Consider the following 19,509-nt stretch of genomic DNA (forward strand, 5'->3'; position numbering starts at 1 on the left):
CGATAACGAGACGTCTCGAATTCATTGCAATTCGAAAATTAAAGATTTTAATATATAAAGGAATTGCAGGAATTGCGATTCACGTTTTGAACGTGAATAAATCTTATTCTTCACTTCCTAATTATTAAATTTTCCCTATCGTTGCTTGGCATTGATTGAAATCAGCGATAACGAGACGTCTCGAATTGCAATTTTAAGTTCGAAAATTAAAAATCTTAATATATATAAAGGAATTGCAAGAATTGCAATTCACGTGAATAAATCATCGAATCTTATTCTAGACTTCCTAATTATTAAATTTTCCCTATCGTTGCTTGGCATTGATTGAAATCAGCGATAACGAGACGTCTCGAATTGCAATTTTAAGTTCGAAAATTAAAAATCTTAATGTATATAAATGAATTGCAAGAATTGCGATTCACGTGAATAAATCATCGAATCTTATTCTAGACTTCCTAATTATTAAATTTTCCCTATCGTTGCCTGACATTGATTGAAATCAGCGATAACGAAACGTCTCGAATTTGTTGCAATTTTAAGTTCGAAAATTAAAAATCTTAGTATATAAATGAATTGCAGGAATTGCAATTCACGTTTTGAATAATAAATCAAACCTTATTCTTCAACTTCCTAATTATTAAATTTTCCCCATCGTTGCTTGGCATTGATTGAAATCAGCGATAACGAGACGTAGCAATTCGAATTCGTAGCAATTTTAAATTCGAAAATTAAAAATCTCAATATATAAAGGAATTGCAACGATTGATGACGCGTTGATCGTTTTCGCGAGGCAGGGAATTCGCGCGTTTGGGGATGCGCAACACGCGTCTGATTTTGAAAGGCGAAATTCAGAGGTTCGCAGCGGTTAACTAAAATCGAGATTCGAATTGAACGTGGTGATTAAATCGATCGATAAGAATTATTCCCCATTGTTCGACGCGACGCGATATTTTATGATCCGTTCAACTCGATACTTTGCCTCGCTCGTTTATCCTCGTTTCCATTCGTTTCTGTAAATTCATTCGTTTGCTTTCGTTCGAACGATTCTTTCGTAACCAAACGCACCGTCGTTTTCTTATATAATAAACGTTGAATAAAATTCTTCTCGTTAATTCGAGACATCGAAAGAATCACGATTTCGACACTCTTGGTAAAGTAAAACATTAGCGATTATTGTTATCTATAGTAATCTTTTATTCAAAAATATTGTGCGTTTTATTCAACTCGAGAAATCGAAAGAATCATAGTTTTGACACTTGTGATCGTTTCGTGGTATCGTTGAGATATCGATTAATCTTTTATTCAAAAATATTTGTGTATATATTATTCAACTCGAGAAATCGAAAGAATCATAGTTTTGAACACTTGTGATCGTTTCGTGGTACAGCATCGAGATTCGATCGATAGCATCGTTAAGATATCGATTAATTTTTTATTTAGAAATAAAAAAAATGTGTATTTTATTCAAATCGAAAGAATCGTAGTAATAAGTTTTTCATTCAAAAATATTGGTGTATTTTATTCAACTCGAGAAATCGAAAGTATCATAGTTTTGACACTTGTGATCGTTTCGTGGTACAATTATCGTTATCGTTAATAAGATATCGATTAATCTTTTATTCAAAAATATCGTGTAATCGACCATTAGGGTTAATGACATTTCATTTCGATATATTCAAAAATATTAACACGCCGAATAATACAAGAAACAACTGGAATGGATTACGATACAACGTTACTCCAACGTTACTCCTTACTTTCCATTAACCTTGACTTATATCATCAACGAGATATCGATGACATATTGTCTACGCCCAAAGAATTTGCATAATGTAAACGAAAAATTCCAAACTTTTAAGAATCAAAGAAAAAGAAAGAAAGAAAGAAAAAGAAAAAAAGAAATCGCTAGTTGGAAAGAATTTCGAAAAGTAAAAGCATCGAGATTGGCGTTGAAAGAAACATCGCCTTGCAATAATCTTATTCGTAATAATAATAATTCGAAACGAGTCGAACGAAAATTCAAAGAATTCCCTCACAATGGATGGCTCGTGTTAATGGGTCCGAATGGGGGAAAAAAATGAAGGGGGGAGGGCGAATAGGAGGTGGTCGTTAACGAACGACCCACTCAGAATCGGGTGTACGTTTCAGAGGGGGAGCCGGGCTCGAAAAGGCTGGCTGTGACACTCGAAATCTCGGCCGCGTTTATATCGCGGTTTCGCTTTACCTCGCAAGTTTTTAAAACTGGGTTGCCGTATACACGGCCACGAGGGGCGCGAAAATAAAAGGAAAACAACCTAGGATTTTCGAATTTGTGCCGCGACGAATCGAAAGATTCGAAAAAGGGATTGGATTGGAACTGGATCGATAAAACTGAAGATTTATGAAATTAATGAGAGGCAATTTGACGATACATGTCGAAATTGTATCATCGTTCGAGCAGATATTATAGGTAAATTTGTATAATATTCGTGGATTAATTAAGAGTTTTAAGCGTAGTAATATTGTAGACAGAACAATGATACGGATGGAATAGATAGAATTATCGAATATATATTTTTTATTGAAAAATGTTGATTATTATTATCTCTTCTTACAGGATTACGTTTCAAGACACGGAATTGAAGAATTGAAAATTGAACGAAATTCGGAAATACCGAGTTCAGAATTATCGAATATGAAAATATACGTTAAAATGTCGATTATGCAAGCGTTATCTTACAGAATTACATTTCAGAAATTTGGAAAATTCGTTGCAATTTGACGATACGCGTCAAAATTATATTCGTCGTAATATTCGAGGATTAACAGAAATGAATTAATCGATATTGTAAAGAAAACTTGGACCAATAATAAAATTAAACGATTCAGAATTATCTAACATGCATACAAATTTTTGTACACAGATTTTCATCCCACTCTCTCGTCTTATGAAAATGTTTTCGGGATGAATATTTGCACAAGCGTTGTCTTTCCTTCACAGAATTCAGGAATTTTGAAAATTCGTTGCAATTCGACGACATGCACGTCGAAATTGTATTAATTAATAAAATTAATAAAACGATTCGGAATAATCTAACATGCAAATACAAATTTTTGTACACAGATTTTCATCCCACTCTCTCGTCTTATGAAAATGTTTTCGGGATGAATATTTGCACAGAAGCGTTGTCTTCTCTTTCAGAAAATGGTGGAGCGGCTCGAATAAGCCGCAGTAAAAAGAGAAAGTCTGCTCCGTTTAGAATTAAAAATCGTTCCACGGGAAAAGCTGGGTTGTCAACGTAACGATTGGAGGAATAATCTCCAAGGGGATGTGTGAAGGGTTGAAAATATGGAAAGAGGGATATATGCGTGTCCTTTGTCCATCGTTTCACGCTACGTTCACAGAAAATTTCTTTCCTCCACGTGCTTTAAACGCGCCGATTACGAGCTTTAATTTCGTCGAATGATTTTGAATGGGAAATTGTAACTTTTCAAATATATGCTATATAAAAATGGATGTTTCAATCCTACATTTTTATTAATTATTTTACATATATATTTACAATAATGATACTCTCGTTACAACGTTTTCCTTTAGTCTCTAGTTTAAAGTAAAAATGTGTGCATACATATAAAATAAGATAAATAGATAAGATTTCTTCGAAATCATTTATTTACAAAAAGAATCTTCGAGGAAAAATAAAGGACAACATAAATTTCTTTATTGTTGAGACTTTTTTGGGGGCAACAATAATGTACCCATTTCTCAAATTTTCTTTCTACCAAAAACAAAAAAACTCGTAATATATACCCAGAAAAATGTTCTCATTTCGATCGAGTATGAAAAAAAAAATGATTGGACACACCTTCTTAAACACCAAATAAAACAGATATGCAAATTACCAGCGCATTAATTCTCTTTAACCGAAATTTTCATCCAACAAACTAAACGTTCGTCACGCTTTATTGAAGAACTTGAATCAATTAATTCTCGAATTCCTAAATAAATCCTACCACTGAAAAAGGAAAGAAACAACTTCTTCTTCTTCTACATCCAACTCTATATCCAACTCTCTCCATATTTCCATATACCCTTCGTCTTTACTTTACTGCGCGACAGAAATGAAGGGGATGAAGGAGGGGAAGTAGGAGGGGGAGGAGGGGCGGCCGAGTGTCAGCGGGATTAACTGTCCCGCGGCTCTTTAACGTCCATTGTTTCGCCGCGGCGTTCGAAAGCGTGGAGGGGGCGAGGGAGGGGGTGGCTTCCGGGATTACCGATAAGGTGATGCACGGTTCGAGGACAACGGTCCGGGCGCAACACGTGGCGCATCGTCGTCGAAACGAAATCCATCCATCCACGATCTCCCCGTTTAATCCTCCTCTTCTCTTCTCTTCCCTCTCGCCATCGTGTGTTAGCCGGAAAAGGGATGGTCAAAGGGATTTTCGCGATTTCTTTGTCCTTGATCTTTGTCGCCTCTCTTCGCTTCTCAGCGTTGGAGTAAAGTGGTGGGTGGGGAGAGCGGTGAGGAGGATAATTTGGAGGAAAATTTGTTGTAATTCTCTCTCTCTCTCTCTTTGGGCGGAGAGATTTAAGGCGAAATTGAAATTGTAGGAGAATTGTGTTAAAATGCGTAAAACTCGTCGCCCGAGAGTGATTATTTAAACTGTTGGAACGAAGAAAGCGAGAAAGTGGGAAACGTGAAAAGTTGAGTGAAAGAGTGAGGAAGTTGTGGAATAATGTCGAAAGTTGATCGAAATGTTGATATTAAGAGAGTTTGAGGTTCCTAAGGGAAGATGTAGAAAGTTTATTTTTTGGGGGAGAATTGGAAAAAAAAGATATGCGTAATACTGAGATTTTCGAAATATAGATTTGTGTAATGGCGAAAAAATAGGGAAGTTAAAATTAAAGTTTAGAAAGTTTATTGGCGGAGAATTGGAAAAAAAGATACATCACGTAACATTTCTGAGAGCGTTCAAATATTTCAAATTATAATACTGAGATATACTGAGACTTTTCGAAATATAGAAAATTTATGCAATGGCGGAAAAATAGAGAAATTAAAATTCAGAAAGTAAAGTTTAGAAATATAGAAAGTTTATTAGTGGAGAATTGGAAAAAAAGGTATACCACGTAACATTTCTGAGAGCGTTCAAATTGGGAATACTGAGATTTTCGAATTATAGAAGATTTGTGTAATGGCGGAAAAATAGAGAAATTAAAATTGAGAAAGTAAAGTTTAGAAATATAAAAAACTTATTGGCGGAAAAAAGATATATCACGTAACGTTTCTGGGAATATTTTCGAAAGACTGATGCCGACAGAAAGATAGAGAGGAAGAAACGAAAATTTCCTTCGAATAAATTGGTATTTCCTAGCAACGATCGCTCTATTGCCGTTGTACAGGCGATTTTCGTGTTTCATCGCTTCATCGCTTGAAAACTAAACTAAATCCCATGAAAAGTACACGACTGTCGGTCATTTATGTGGCTTGCAGAGCTTTAAAGATTAACGATCGACCGATTTAACTTAGCTTGGGTTAGCTTACGCTAGCCGAGAAAACGTATATCTTTTCCACTGGTTTAAAACCGCTCCCACTCTCCACCAGGCCTATACACACCAGCTCGAGTATAAATCACCAGGACTCTCAAGAACCAACGAACACTCTCTTCCCGAAACGAAACGACTTCGTTTAAAGGAGAACGAAATTCTCAGCGCTTCCAACTCGATACGCTTGATCTCTCTAACGGATCCAACATGTATTTCATGTCTTCCCTTTTTCGATCATTTTTCGAAACGAAGATTTTCTATCTTCGAAAATTATAAAAAATTCCCAACAACCGAAGGCATAAAAATGCCCGAGAAAGCGATTTTGAACAATATAAATCACTCGTGCATTCATCAACTATCGATCATTTTTTCCCTAACTTTCCAAATCTTTTAATTTTGAGCAAAGCTCGAACGAGCATCAATATATGACTTTACGTGTCGATTACGTCAACCCAGCTCGCCACCGAATTTCTGTCGTTGGAACGGACAAGAACCTCGTTTCTCCACGTCAATTCATCCCTTTGTCGGGGATTTCTAGGGAAATCCTGGTGTATACTCGGTTCAAGACGCGCATCACCAGCTACCGTTATTATTATCATGGACACGATGGGCGCGAATAATCCAAGGAGGATTTCTGTAAAATCTGGCCCGCCATTGTTCCTCGCCCCGCAATGGCGAAAACAACGCGCCATTTAATCGGAATAATCTCCGAATCTCGTTGAAAATTCCCTCTCTCTCGGAATAATTTAACCGCGACGATTGATAAGTAGCGATATATCATAACTTCGAATTGAAAATAATCGATCAAATTTACCATATTTTTATTGGATAAGTCAGTTGTGTATCCCTCTTGCGGGATAATTTAATAACTTGTAATATTATAGAGAATCGAGAACCAGTTACAAATTGTGGGTTATAAATCTACAGTCGTACGTTTAGCCAAATACCATAAGATTAATGAAACTGTATAAATTACTTCATCAGCCCAATTGTTTTCCAAATATTTATATTGCAAATTGAAATTGAAATTCTAATTAATTAAATTATAAATTATGCTATAAATCTAAACTCTATATTTAACGAAAGGGAGCAAATATTATAAGGTTAAAGGAACTATAAATTACTTCAGCCCAATTGTTTTCCAAATCTTTTCACTGCAAATTGAAATTGAAATTCTAATTAATTAAATTATAAATTATGCTATAAATCTAAACTCTATATTTAACGAAAGGGAGCAAATATTATAAGGTTAAAGGAAATATATAAATTACTTCAGCCCAATTGTTTTCCAAATCTTTTCACTGCAAATTGAAATTGAAATTCTAATTAATTAAATTATAAATTATGCTATAAATCTAAACTCTATATTTAACGAAAGGGAGCAAATATTATAAGGTTAAAGGAACTATAAATTACTTCAGCCCAATTGTTTTCCAAATGTTTTCACTGTAAATTGAAATTGAAATTGTAATAATCGACTATATATATATATACTATAGATTATTACAAATCTAAACTCCATTTAACGAAAGAAACCAAATATCATAAGATCGAAGAAACTATCAATTATTTCATCGACAACGTCAGCCCAATTATTTTCAAAATATTTCCACTTCAAATTGAAATCTAAACTCTATATTTAGCGAAAGGAACCAAATACTATAAGATTAAAGAAACTGTATAAATTCCTTCATCATCAACCCAATTGTTTTCCAAATGTTTCCACTGCAAATTGAAATTGAAATTGTAATTGATTATATTATAGATTACGTTAAAAATCTAAACTCTATATTCAACGAAAGGAACCAAATACTATAACATCAAAAAAACTATAAATTCGTTCATCGACAACGTCAATATTTTGCCCAATTGTTTTCCAAATGTTTCCAAACCGCAACTTGAAATTAAAATTGTAATAAAATCGACTACATGTATATTATAGATTATTACAAATCTAACCTCTATTTAACCAAAACCATAGGATTAAAGGAACTATAAATTGTTTTCGCCCAAATTCGGCGAAAAGATACAAGAAAAACGTATATTTTTCGTTCATTTCGAGAGCAATATTCGCGGAATCGCCACGCGGTATGGAATTTCGTTCCATTGGTGGCGGAGAACGCGGGAGGGGAAAAAAAAAAAAAGAAAAAAATTCGACGGCAACAAGGCGGACGGTTGCGAGCGCGGATAAATCGTTGGATGGACAATCCGTTAAGCTTATCCGTCCGAGGATTGGACGGTTTCGGCCTCTGTTACAGATGGCAGGCCAGATTTGCCCGCGATCTCGACGCGGGGGATCGTAAAAGGGGGCCGGGAGAATTTACGATTTGACGGAAAGCTCGTCGGATAACGCCGCGTTAAAATAAACGAGCGAGGCAAAGGTGAGTGAGTCCTCGAGATCCTCAGTTCAAACGCGAATCTTGTCCAAATCTTGGAAAATTAAGCCATTTTCCAATCCGTAAATTGAAACTTATCGGCGCGAAATTTAAACGCACGAATATCCAGAAATAATAAAGTTTCTTCATTTCGCACGATGTAAATCTAAATCTAAGCACATCAAGACACAGCAATGTAAAATGGCGACGAGTTTCAAAGAGAAACACTGAGAAGCTCGAAGAGCTATTTTAGAACAAAAGACAGTGTGTTTTCGAAAACTTCCAATGTATCCTTTCGCGCAAAATATTCTGGCAAGGTTTTGAAAATTGATTTGAAAAATATTTTTCCAGCGGAATAAAGGGAGGAGGAAAATAAGCGCGTCGATACGAAAATGGAACGGATTTTCCCTCGTTGCTCTCGTCGGTGAGAGAGCCTTTTTTGGCGGCGTGTTGGCACGAGTGGCTCGCGAAAATTTCCCGTGGAAAACGCGACTTTTATTCTCGTAGAACCTGGAATTTCTCGCTTTTCAACGCTTCGGATGGAAAATCGTGATAATCCATTCCGTGAACGCGCAAATTTTTATATTTCGCGGAAAAAAAATTTCACGGAATGCAACTTCTATTTCTAAATTCCGCTTAGCTTCGTTCGTTCGATAATTTCTGATTCTAATTCGCGAATCTCTCTCTCTCTCTCTCTCTCTCTGTGAAAATATTTAAAGGGAAGAAAAAGGAGGAGATACCTCGATAACCTTAACGAAACCTTTGCTATTCGAACGGCGACAATATTTATTCACGTATGATTTCTTGATTCTTAAGTTGTTTATGAATGGTTAGATTTTTTTTTTCGTTGATTCGAGCTCGATTGGCGATAGAAATATTAGTTTCAAAGTTTTCGAGTTTCGTAAGCGTGGAATATGCGCGATGAAATTGGTTCGAGCTTGATTTTTCCTTGTTGAATAACGAGATTACTTAGAGAGAAGGAAAATAACAAGTGTAAGAAGATGAAAAATGACAAACCGAGGATGCATCTTGGCAATTACTTTGTTATTAAAACAGCACGCAAAACAATATAGACTTTAATATCCGACTTTAATCTTCTTTCGTTACGCGTAAAGATACATAAAATATTAAAATGTAAATTTGTTTTGTACGTTAAATATCGATAATCGTCTGAAGTTGTTGATTCGCGAGAAAGGCCAAGAATTAGAGAAGGTTAATAATTAATAATTATTTAATTTCTGAATTACTTCTCGCTCGTGGCGCCACCCGAAACAACGTTCTTTCGTTTTTAAAAAGAGTCGAAGACAGGCGTTTCTCTTCCAGAGTTTCCAGTCTCGTGCAATTCGAGGTTGGAAAATCATCGAAGCTATCGAAGCTGAACTGAAAGGGAACGATGTGTCTTACGGAAACGTCGTGCAAAAAGTCGTAGCAAAGATTCAACAGTTAGAGGAATCGCTCGACGAAAATCCGACCGAGAAAAATCGATAAAAAGATCGCGTAAAAAAATTCTTTGGAATTTGGAAGAAAGAAGTTATTCGCGGAGCTGATAGAAAAGCAACGATTTCATCCTTCCTTTCGTTCCTTCTTTCGACGCGTTGGCGCTGATGTCAATTTCTTTTTTATTCGATTAAGACGAAAAATATGAAGCGAGAAAGGACGTATATGATAAAGGAAATAAAGATTTTGCTCTACCACGTTCAACAATTGATATTACACTACCGTGCATGATCCACGTAAAACGAACGTACAACAAGCAAAGTTTCTTAAAAAAATAAGAGGGAATGTGGAGGCGAAAATCGGTGGATCTAGGTCGTTCGATCGATAACAGTGAGAGGAGGATCCGCGAGGGGGCAACAAGAACGAGATAGAAAAAGGCTAAACGGTACTTGCCTTCGACGAGCTGCTCCTTCTTCACCAAGATCAGAGGAATGGCGCCCGAGTTGCTCATCGTCTATTCCAATGTTTCGTCCACTATCTCGACAACATCCAGTGTTAACACGCTCTAAATATATTCCTAACAATTTTCCAATCCCTTTGCGAACATCTTGATTCACACTTTTCGTCGATTTTCCTCCTCGATTGTTAACTCTCTCCACACACTTTCTCTCCCTCACGAGAATTTCGAACTTCACGACAATCTCGGATCACCGCCGCACTATCGGCACACTCACCTTCCCCTTCACGATCTACAATAATCCTCCTTGCCTCACGGTGGGTCCCGCGGCTGATACACGAATTAATTACGAAATTGTTGACGAGGAGGCGATAAGGAGGGAGGGGGTCGATTAGATAAAATTGGCCGGGATCAATGGCTTTCCTCCTCGAGAGGAGGAGGAGGAGGCGTTATCTGGGAAACGGTTTGGTCGCTGGTTCCAAGGTGAGCGTTCTATCTCGTACACGCGCGCGCGCGTTGTGCAATTCCAGAACTCGAATTCCCCTTTTGAGGGGAAAATCGGGGACAGCCGAGCGAAGAGTTGAGGAAAAGTTTTCTACCCTTTTTTTTTTTTTTTCGTTTCAGGATTGATTCTGGCCTTCGAGCGGGACGCAACAACAACGGAGTAGAGAGTTAAGGTTTCAAAAGGAAAAACGCGTATTCGACATGGAGATTTTCTTTTCGGTTGTGAAATAATACGATGAACAGGCAAGTTCTGGAGTTGACAGGATGGAAATGATGATGCTTGGGTGACGTCTTCTTGTTCTTGTTGGAATAAGATTTTAACCCTTTGCACTGGTATTTATATTTAAGAAGAAGGTGGTCAATCAAGAGTCCTAGAATGCAATTATATTATACAAATGTAAAATATATATATATACATGTAAATATACGTATAACAATAAAATGTATGGATGGCGACTATGTAAGTTACAAAGGGTTAAAGCGAAATTTAAAAAGAGAGTTAATGAAGTAAACATTGGGAAAACGCAGAATTTAAAATTTAAGAAATAGAAAAGAGTATTTTTCGAATCTAAAATTACCTGTTATTACCTGAATTTCCATCGATAATGACAGAATTGAATTGAAGTTGGACAGAGCCCGGAATACTTAAGACTGACTCTCGAAAATCTTCGAACGAGAGCAACTAATCGTGCGAATTAAAAGAAGAGGGGGAAAAAGTCGACAAGATGATCGACGAGATGGAAAAATTTAATCCTTTTCGACTCCTTTGGAGAGAGAGAGGGGTGGATCGAAGCGAGGGAGGAGAAGAGATTCGAACGATGAAAACTTCTGCTCTCATATCCCCTGAGAATCGTTCGATTCGAGGGGTTGTAGCAAGGGTGAGGACACGGAAGGGGCGTTCCTCGAATGGATTTCCGCCCGTTTTCGAGAATGCTGATCGATCTTCGTTTAAACCACCCCCTCCTCGAGTTTGAGGAAAAACTGATGTAACGGCCACTGGATACAAACGAAGTCGAGGATTCGAGTAACTTTCTATTTGCATACGTGGCGCGAGGTGTGTGTGTGTGTGTGTGTGGATGGATGGAAATTTCGCCTTCGAGTACAAAGGTTTTATTTCCTTTTGTTTAGAACGATCGAACACTTTGCGTGTTATTTTGTGTCGCCGGTGTATTGTTGGTGAAAAGAAATTCTTTTCTTTCTATTATTGTTTTATTATTGCAATTTTATCAAATTTGGAGTAAATGGAGAATAAATGTTCGAATGGAGTTTTATTATTAGGACACGAAAAGTGGATTTCTTTCGTTCAAGATGATCGAAATTTCGACATTTTCTCGATGAAAGGTGTATCGATAAAACAATATTCCTTTTCGTTTTTAATAATTTTGCAATTTCGGGGTAAAGACACGTTTAGATCGAGAATAAGAAGGGTCGTTCGTTTGAATTTCTTTCGAAATGAAACGTATCCTTTTTCACTATTAATAATCCCACAAATTCGGGGTAAACGCACGTTTCGCTCAGGATGATCAACGTTTCCATCCAATCAAATCAGACGTACTATCGTGTTCCTTCTAAACGAAGAAAAAGAAAAAAAAAAGAAAGGAAAGGAAAAGAAGAGAGAAACGAGGAAATTGAAACGTCGGTTTAGCTTCGATATAAGCGAGAAATTAATAATGAAAATGGAACGATACATGGAACGCGTATTCCCGATGAAAAATTAATCCCCGATACGTGGTACGGGGAAACTGTGTCATTCGGTTGATTCGATGACACCCGGGCTTCGATCGATTGCGCCACGTAATTTTGATCCCTCGCGGATTCAGAACCGAAAAATTGGGGCGAGAAATAAAATTCGAACGAATGAAACCCCGTAGACGAGGTTTCAAGATTTCCTTTCCTTCGTCGACGGGTTAAAAAAACACGGGTCCCCGTTTTTTAATATCATCAAATCAATAAACTTGATTTCACCACTTTATCACGAAGTTATATATATATTTCATCGAAGGAAAAATTGTCTACGCTTGCACAGAGTTAAATTCTGAAAGACTTTAAACTTGATTTCACTCACATTGTTACATTCCATTAAAAAATATATACATATATTTCGTTAAATTTCGAAACTTTGTCCCACTAAAAAAATATTTTTCTCCACACTCGTTATATATCCTATACATGCATATACTCCTTTCGTTTAAATTCCGAAATTTTACAATTTCCCCCCTCAAAGTTTCCATTCCAAGTTAAAAAAATTCTATTCTCCTGCGTGAAAATTAAGAAAATTTTCTCCAATACCGACAGAAAGTAATTGAAATAATCGATGTATTTCGCGTAGGAGGAAATCAATTCGCCGAACGGGCGACATTGAAAAGGTACAACCGTTTCATCAACGCGTCGTCTGATCGATCACGCGTCATCACGAATTGATCCTCCTCCCCTCCCCTCCCTGTCGGCCGCCATTACTGTATCGACGTGTAAAAACGCGTTTACGACATTACCAACTTTTCACCACAGCCACGAATAATAAATTCGAAGAATCGAGCGCTTTCTCAGGCGTTGAATCTTTGCGATCTTCTGCGTTTGGCGCAACAGTTTTGGAAGAAGAAAATTTTACTCTTTTCACATTCGAGATAATCCGTTATCTTTCGAAACATTTTTGTTCATATTCGCTCGATAACTCGATAAGTGCAGGGGAGAATTGTTGTTAAGATAAAATAGACAGAGGATCGAGCGGAACGAAGGAGCCTCGTGAATTTTGAAGGGGCGATACGATATCTTTGGAATGGAAAACCGAATGGAACGATGGAACTCTTTTCGCGGCCGTGATAAGGTTGAACTTTCAGGTGCAGATTTTTTTCGAAACAACTCTGTACTCATTTCGATAATTCCATTAATAAATCATATATATAAATGATATATTTGAAGAATGAAAAATTGGGAGGAATAAATTTTCCTTCGTCCACGATATTTTTAATTATCGGGAGGAAAGCGCGGTGGATGGAAAAGTTTGAACGAGCGAACTTGTTGAGCGAATTACGTAGATGCTCAGATAAAAAAGAGAACAATGCTCGGGGAAAATATTATATATATTCGCGCGTAAAACTTCGATTAATTTTAACGGATGCAACGCGTTTTGTATCAATAATATACGAGGCTGAAACGTGTATTTTATTAGAATATTCGGGGAAACGACAAAGGGCGCCGTGTCAAGCAACAAGTAATCGCGTCTTTCCGCCCGATCGTTGGATCCGTCTCAATGGAATTGAATAAATCGAGAATACGTTTCATTCGCAACTTGGCTTCTCTCACCCGCGCGCACACTTTCATCGAAACCGCGAATTTCATTTCGTTACATACAAAATTATTCTTTTCTCGAGGAGCATGGAGAGGAGAATGAAATTATCGCGGTTTCAGAAAGAGGAAAGGAAAGAAAAACAAAATCAGAAGAGGAAGCCAGCTCCACCACCAGTCTCTGCCTCCCTCTCTCCAGCAAGAAAAAAAGGGGAAGGACAGAAGGAAGAAACGGAAGGAAGCGAAAGAAATATCGGAAGGAATCCTCGATAGATCGCGTGGCTCGATCCCCGGGCCTCGGCCACTCTCTCTCTCTCTCTCTCTCTCGGCTCACCCCCGGCTTCAACGAGCTGGATCGATGAAGGCTGCTCCTTGCAGCGCGCTCCGCCTACCTGGATCTTTTCCCTTCCAGCCGAAACTCCCTTCTCCGCCTTTCGATCTTCCAAGAGAAAAGAAAAGAAAGGACGATCCACCGGCCGACCGAACAGGTCCTCGACTGGGACCTCGAACCGAACCGAACCGAACCGAACCGAACCGAACCGAACCGAACCGAACCGAACCGAACCGAATGGAGAAGGAGCGGTGATGTTGGCGCGTCGCAGTGTCGCGTTTCGCGGTCGAATTCGAACTAGGCGCGGGCGAAGGAATGGAAGGCGGCGCGGTGTCAGGCGATCGTTAGGCCCGCTTCCTCGACGTTGGAGCCTGTTTGGAATCGAACTGGCGTGCCGATTCCGCTCGATGGATCGGGGTGGACGAGATGGAGGCGCGCCAGTGGTTTTTCGCGTTTTGTCCCGGGGGTTGGTCGCTCGGTCTCCTCTCTCTCTCTGTCCGCCCCCACTCACCTGATATCCGCGCACCTACTGCTCGCTGTCTCCCTCTTGCCAACGTTAGGAACTCCCTCTATTTCTCCTTCTATGTCTCTGTCCTCCTCCTCCTCGTCGTCGTTCCCTCTCTGCACGGCTTAACTCGCGCGCCACTCGCCCCTTCCCTCTCTCTCTTTCGCTCTTCGTTCGGCGCGCGCTCCCGTCCTTATCGTTATCGTTACGACGACGACGACGACAAAGATCGGTCGCGTGCGCTCACAACCACCGACTTTCAACCCCCTCCCGTTATCGAGGTTTTTTTTTCGTTTTTTCCTTCCCCCGTTGTTCCGGTAATTCCGCTTATTCCCTCGATAGTCGATAGATGCTTATCGACGCGAGCTCCCGTTTAAGTAAGTCTTCCCGTGAACAGGCCGCCACGTGGAAAAACGTGGCCTCGTATCTTTCCTCGTATTCTCGAATCTCGTCGAAAGAAGAATCGAATCTTCGTCGTCGAATCGGATCGAGCTCGATGATCGATCGTTGGGCAGTCGAAAGGGGAGTTGTGTCGAGTTTTCTCTTTTCTTTTTTTTTTAGTTTATTTTGGGATTCTCCGTCGAACAACTATTTTTCGATTATAACAATTTTTCAATTTTGATCAAGTATATTAGTTGTTATGGTGGAAATTTGTTAAAGTAAAAGATTTTCAGCGATGTAAAAGTTCTTTTTTTTTTTTATTTTAAGAGACGTTTCGATTCTCCGTTGAGCAACTATTTTTCGATTATGAGAGAAATTTTGATTAAATGTTATTGTTACAGTGCAAATTGTTAAAGTGAAAGATTTTTTGCGACGTAATCCCGTTTCTCTGTGTCGAACAACTATTTCTCAATTGTATTGTATACAGACATTTTGATTAAATATATAGTTGTTATAGTGGAAATTTATTAGAGTAAAAAATTTAACAAACGTTTCGATTCTCTGTTCTCCGTCGAGCAACTATTTTTCGATTGTTAGAGAAATTTTGATTAAATGTTATTGTTACAGTGCAAATTTGTTAAAATAAAAGATTTTTATCGATGTGAAAATTCTTTTTTTTTTTTATTTTAAGAGATATTTCAATTAAACGTATATAGTCGTTATAAGATAAATTTATTAAAACGAGAAACTTTTATGCAGTCGCGTTTCTCCGTGTCGAACAACTATTATAACATTTTGATTAAATATAATTGTTACACTGCAAATTTATTGAAATAAAAGATTCATATCGATGTAAAAGCTCTTTTCTTTTATTCTACCTTAAGAGACATTTCGATCAAGCATATAATTCTTATAAATTTATCGAAGCGAAAGACTTTTAGCGATGCAGTCGCGTTTCTCTGTGTCGAAACAACTATTATTTTTCAACGATAGATCCTCTCTTGAAACCGTGCAATCCTTTTCTCCCAATTCTTTTTCACAGATCTCGCTTCCTTTACCACGCAAGATCGTTTCGAACCAAACTCGCCAAATCTCCGCTCGTTCTAATTGGTGAAGAAACGAGCGAGAGAGACGATATCCGTCAATAGTTGAGGCGGACGTGGCGGCTTATCCATAAGGGTATAGGTACGCCCTACTTTTTATTTAAATGGCAAGCAAATGGGGATGGATGAAAGTTTGATGAGACGGCCGGCGGTTGTAAAACGATTAAACATTCATTTCGCTTATTCGTTTCCCCTCCTTTTTTCTATTTTCCTCTGGAATGATGCCCAGCATCAGATCGTCATCATCATCGCTTTTCAACAAACAATGGAAAAGATTAACAAAATGTGATATCCGCGTGCGATTCTGGAAAAATCGATCGTCGTTCGGAATCTCCTTTCGAGAATGGAATATCGTTTCGTGGTTGGAAAATATGCTTGTTTTAGAGTATAGATGTATACGTATATGTTCGCTTGGAGTGGTAAAGAGAAATTTGATTATCGATGATACAGGGGAACTGCATTTGCGCCAAGTAAATTTCATTTGGCTGGCGATTAATTGAATCTGGAAACGGGGTTGTGTACTGTCGAACAATCGTCGACCGGTTTTGCTTGCAATAATCGTTGCTCGCAAAAGTTGGTTCAACGAGAGAAGTTGGTATATTCGCGTATTGGACACCTGTGGAAGATCGAGGCAGAAAACGTATTCAAGAATGATTAAAATTTGCCTTAAAAAACGAAACTTGTTGTATCTCTTGTTGAATTGAAGAATTCGCCCAAAGAAAAAGAATAAAAAGCAACAGACGATATCGTTGACAAAAGAAAAGAAAAGAAAAAAGTAAAAGGTTAAATTGCAAGCGAACGAACGAACCAAGTAAAACGCAACCTGAATTTGCGAGAACGAAGAGAGAACGTAAACGTTGAAAATTTTTAAATTTAATCGAAAATTTAAGCGTGTTAAAAATCGATTCTACGTTGGAAAGGCGGGTGGGAGAAATGAAAATAGTAGAGAAAATCAGAATCCTGGAAACGCAGGATATACAAACATTTTGCGACCGATGGTTGGACGGCATTTCGAGCATCCGCGACATTCAGAAACAACGCGAACATCCGCGTTATCCAGGCAACGCTGCGTTAGCCCGAATTGTAAACACATTACACGCGTATACTCGCTGATCCGCACGATTTCGAATGCGTCCAACTGTTTGCGCTCCCAGTTTTCTATGAATATACGCGATGAATCCACGATGAGTTTTGTCCGTTTTCACCATCGGTGATTACCTAGTTTTTTCGCAATACAGATCGCGTTTGACGCCTACGATGATTGTTTAGGAGTTTGGACGGGTTTGTTGATGTTTGAAACTTATTCAGAAGGAAGAAAGTAAATGTGACTTAATAAATTTTGGATACTTAAGATGGTGAGGGTATGAAAATCTATGTTAGGATTTGAAAAATTTTTATAATTTTGTCTACGATGATTGTTTAGAAGTTTGAATAGGTTTGTTGGTGTTTGAAACTTATTCAGAACGAAGAAAATAAATGTAACTTAATAAATTTTGAATACTTAAGATGGTGAGGGTATGAAAATCTATGTTAGGATTTGAAAAATTTTTCTAGTTTCGTCTACGATGATTGTTTAGGAGTTTGGATAGGTTTGTTGGTGTTTGAAACTTATTCAGAAGGAAGAAAGTAAATGTAACTTAATAAATTTTGAATTTAAGATGGTGAGAGTATGAAAATCTATGTTAGGATTTGAAAAATTTTTATAATTTTGTCTACGATGATTGTTTAGGAGTTTGAATAGGTTTGTTGGTGTTTGAAACTTATTCAGAACGAAGAAAATAAATGTAACTTAATAAATTTTGGATACTTAAGATAGTGAGGGTATGAAAATCTATGTTAGGATTTGAAAAATTTTTCTAGTTTCGTCTACGATGATTGTTTAGAAGTTTGAATAGGTTTGTTGGTGTTTGAAACTTATTCAGAACGAAGAAAATAAATGTGACTTAATAAATTTTGGATACTTAAGATGGTGAGGGTATGAAAATCTGCGTTAGGATTTGAAAAATTTTTCTAGTTTCGTCTACGATGATTGTTTAGGAGTTTGGATAGGTTTGTTGGTGTTTGAAATTTATTGAAAAGAAAGAAAGTAAATGTGACTTAATAAATTTTGGATACTTAAGATGGTGAGGGTGTGAATCTAAGGATTTGAAAAATTTTTCTAGTTTCTAGGACGATTGTTTAGGAGTTTGAATGGGTTTGTTGGTGTTTGAAACTTATTCAGAACGAAGAAAATAAATGTAACTTAATAAATTTTGGATACTTAAGATGGTGAGGGTATGAAAATCTATGTTAGGATTTGAAAAATTTTTATAATTTTGTCTACGATGATTGTTTAGTAGTTTGAATAGGTTTGTTGGTGTTTGAAACTTATTGAAAAGGAAGAAAGTAAATGTGACTTAATAAATTTTGGATACTTAAGATGGTGAGGGTGTGAATCTAAGGATTTGAAAAATTTTTCTAGTTTCTAGGACGATTGTTTAAGAGTTTGAATGGGTTTGTTGGTGTTTTAAACTTATAAATCTCACCATATCTATCTCCATTTCCTTATCTTGTATAAATATTCACTTTTCAAATTTGCCAAGAATCGTGATTCCCTCGTCCCGTGAAATATCTTTAAACTTTCAACCAAACCCCTCTCGACGACTCTTAATATTTACGCTCCTTAATTGAAAAAGTATCGCGGGATCTCTTTCGTCCCTAATCCAATCCTCTTTCGTTGAAAATCAACACTTCTTCAAAATCCATTCCCCAATTCCTTCTCGTTCCCCGATGCTCTTCTTAACGAGCTTCCAAAATACTTTTCCTTTATCAACCGTCATCCATATACTTTTTTTTTTTTTCTTTTGCGAACCACTTTTTCAGAGGAAGAGAAACTGTCGAGCAGAACCAAGAAGCGAACGAAACGAATTTCGTGATTCGTGATTTTTGACGATGCACTTTAATTCGTTCGAGAAAGAAAGAAAGAAAAAGAGAAAAGAAGCAAGAAAGAAAGAGAGAGAAAGAAAGGAAGAAAGATCGATCGAAGGAGAAACATCGAATCCTGTTTTGCTCGATAAATAATCGATCGCGTATCATCGACTTTTGATAGCGGATTTTCCTTTTTTTTTTTTTTCAAGCGACGCGTGATCCTGCTCGCGCGAAAGGGATAAAGAAGGGACGAAGGGATCTCACGAGAATTAAATCCTTCGTTTTTTTCGACGTTTATCGTTGCTTCGGTTTACCCTGGAAAGTTGAGGTAAGCCTGGATCAGTTACGTTCCAAGTTCAACACCTACTTATACGAAGGGGTTTCGTAAATCGAGTAATAAACGCGTATAAGCGCGCGGGTCCTCTTTATGGCGAGCTTTGAATAAAGTATACCGTTCGTGTACACGTGAACACGGCCATTGGGGGATAATTAATGGAGGGAAAGAGTCGTTTCTTCTCCAATGATGTAAAAGTTTAAAGGAAAAGTGGATGGAACGTGGATCGAACACCACATTCGGGAAATGTATTCCCCGTTAATTTTACGCGATACTCCTCCCCCTCCTCCCCCTCCTCCAGTTCTTATATCTCTTCAAAACTTTTGATTTCGATAATTTCGATAAGTGTGCGAATTTAAAACA

At 37.7% G+C, this 19,509-nt stretch overlaps 1 protein-coding gene across 7 annotated transcripts in view; it reads right to left on the minus strand.

Moving 5' to 3' along the window:
- Positions 1 to 19,509, minus strand: part of kcc (solute carrier family 12 member kcc) — a 122,679-nt gene that overhangs the window by 71,784 nt on the left and 31,386 nt on the right. Inside the window, exons 1-2 of one of the 7 annotated variants that reach the window (XM_086904601.1) lie at positions 13,978 to 14,033; positions 9,793 to 10,088 (exon numbers count right to left, since the gene is read on the minus strand). The exons of 4 other annotated variants lie outside the window; for them this stretch is intronic. In XM_086904601.1, the coding sequence (XP_086760727.1) occupies positions 9,793 to 9,850 (58 nt within the window). In that variant the 5' untranslated portion in view covers positions 9,851 to 10,088; positions 13,978 to 14,033. Of the gene's footprint in view, positions 1 to 9,792; positions 10,378 to 13,977; positions 14,034 to 19,509 lie in introns of those variants that run through there. 2 more of the 7 variants (XM_086904600.1, XM_086904599.1) reach the window with 2 other exon arrangements.

Source organism: Apis florea, unplaced genomic scaffold (genome assembly GCF_048593485.1).
Source record: "Apis florea isolate Af1SG1 unplaced genomic scaffold, ASM4859348v1 contig_2350_pilon, whole genome shotgun sequence".
NCBI classification, from domain to species: domain Eukaryota; kingdom Metazoa; phylum Arthropoda; class Insecta; order Hymenoptera; family Apidae; genus Apis; species Apis florea.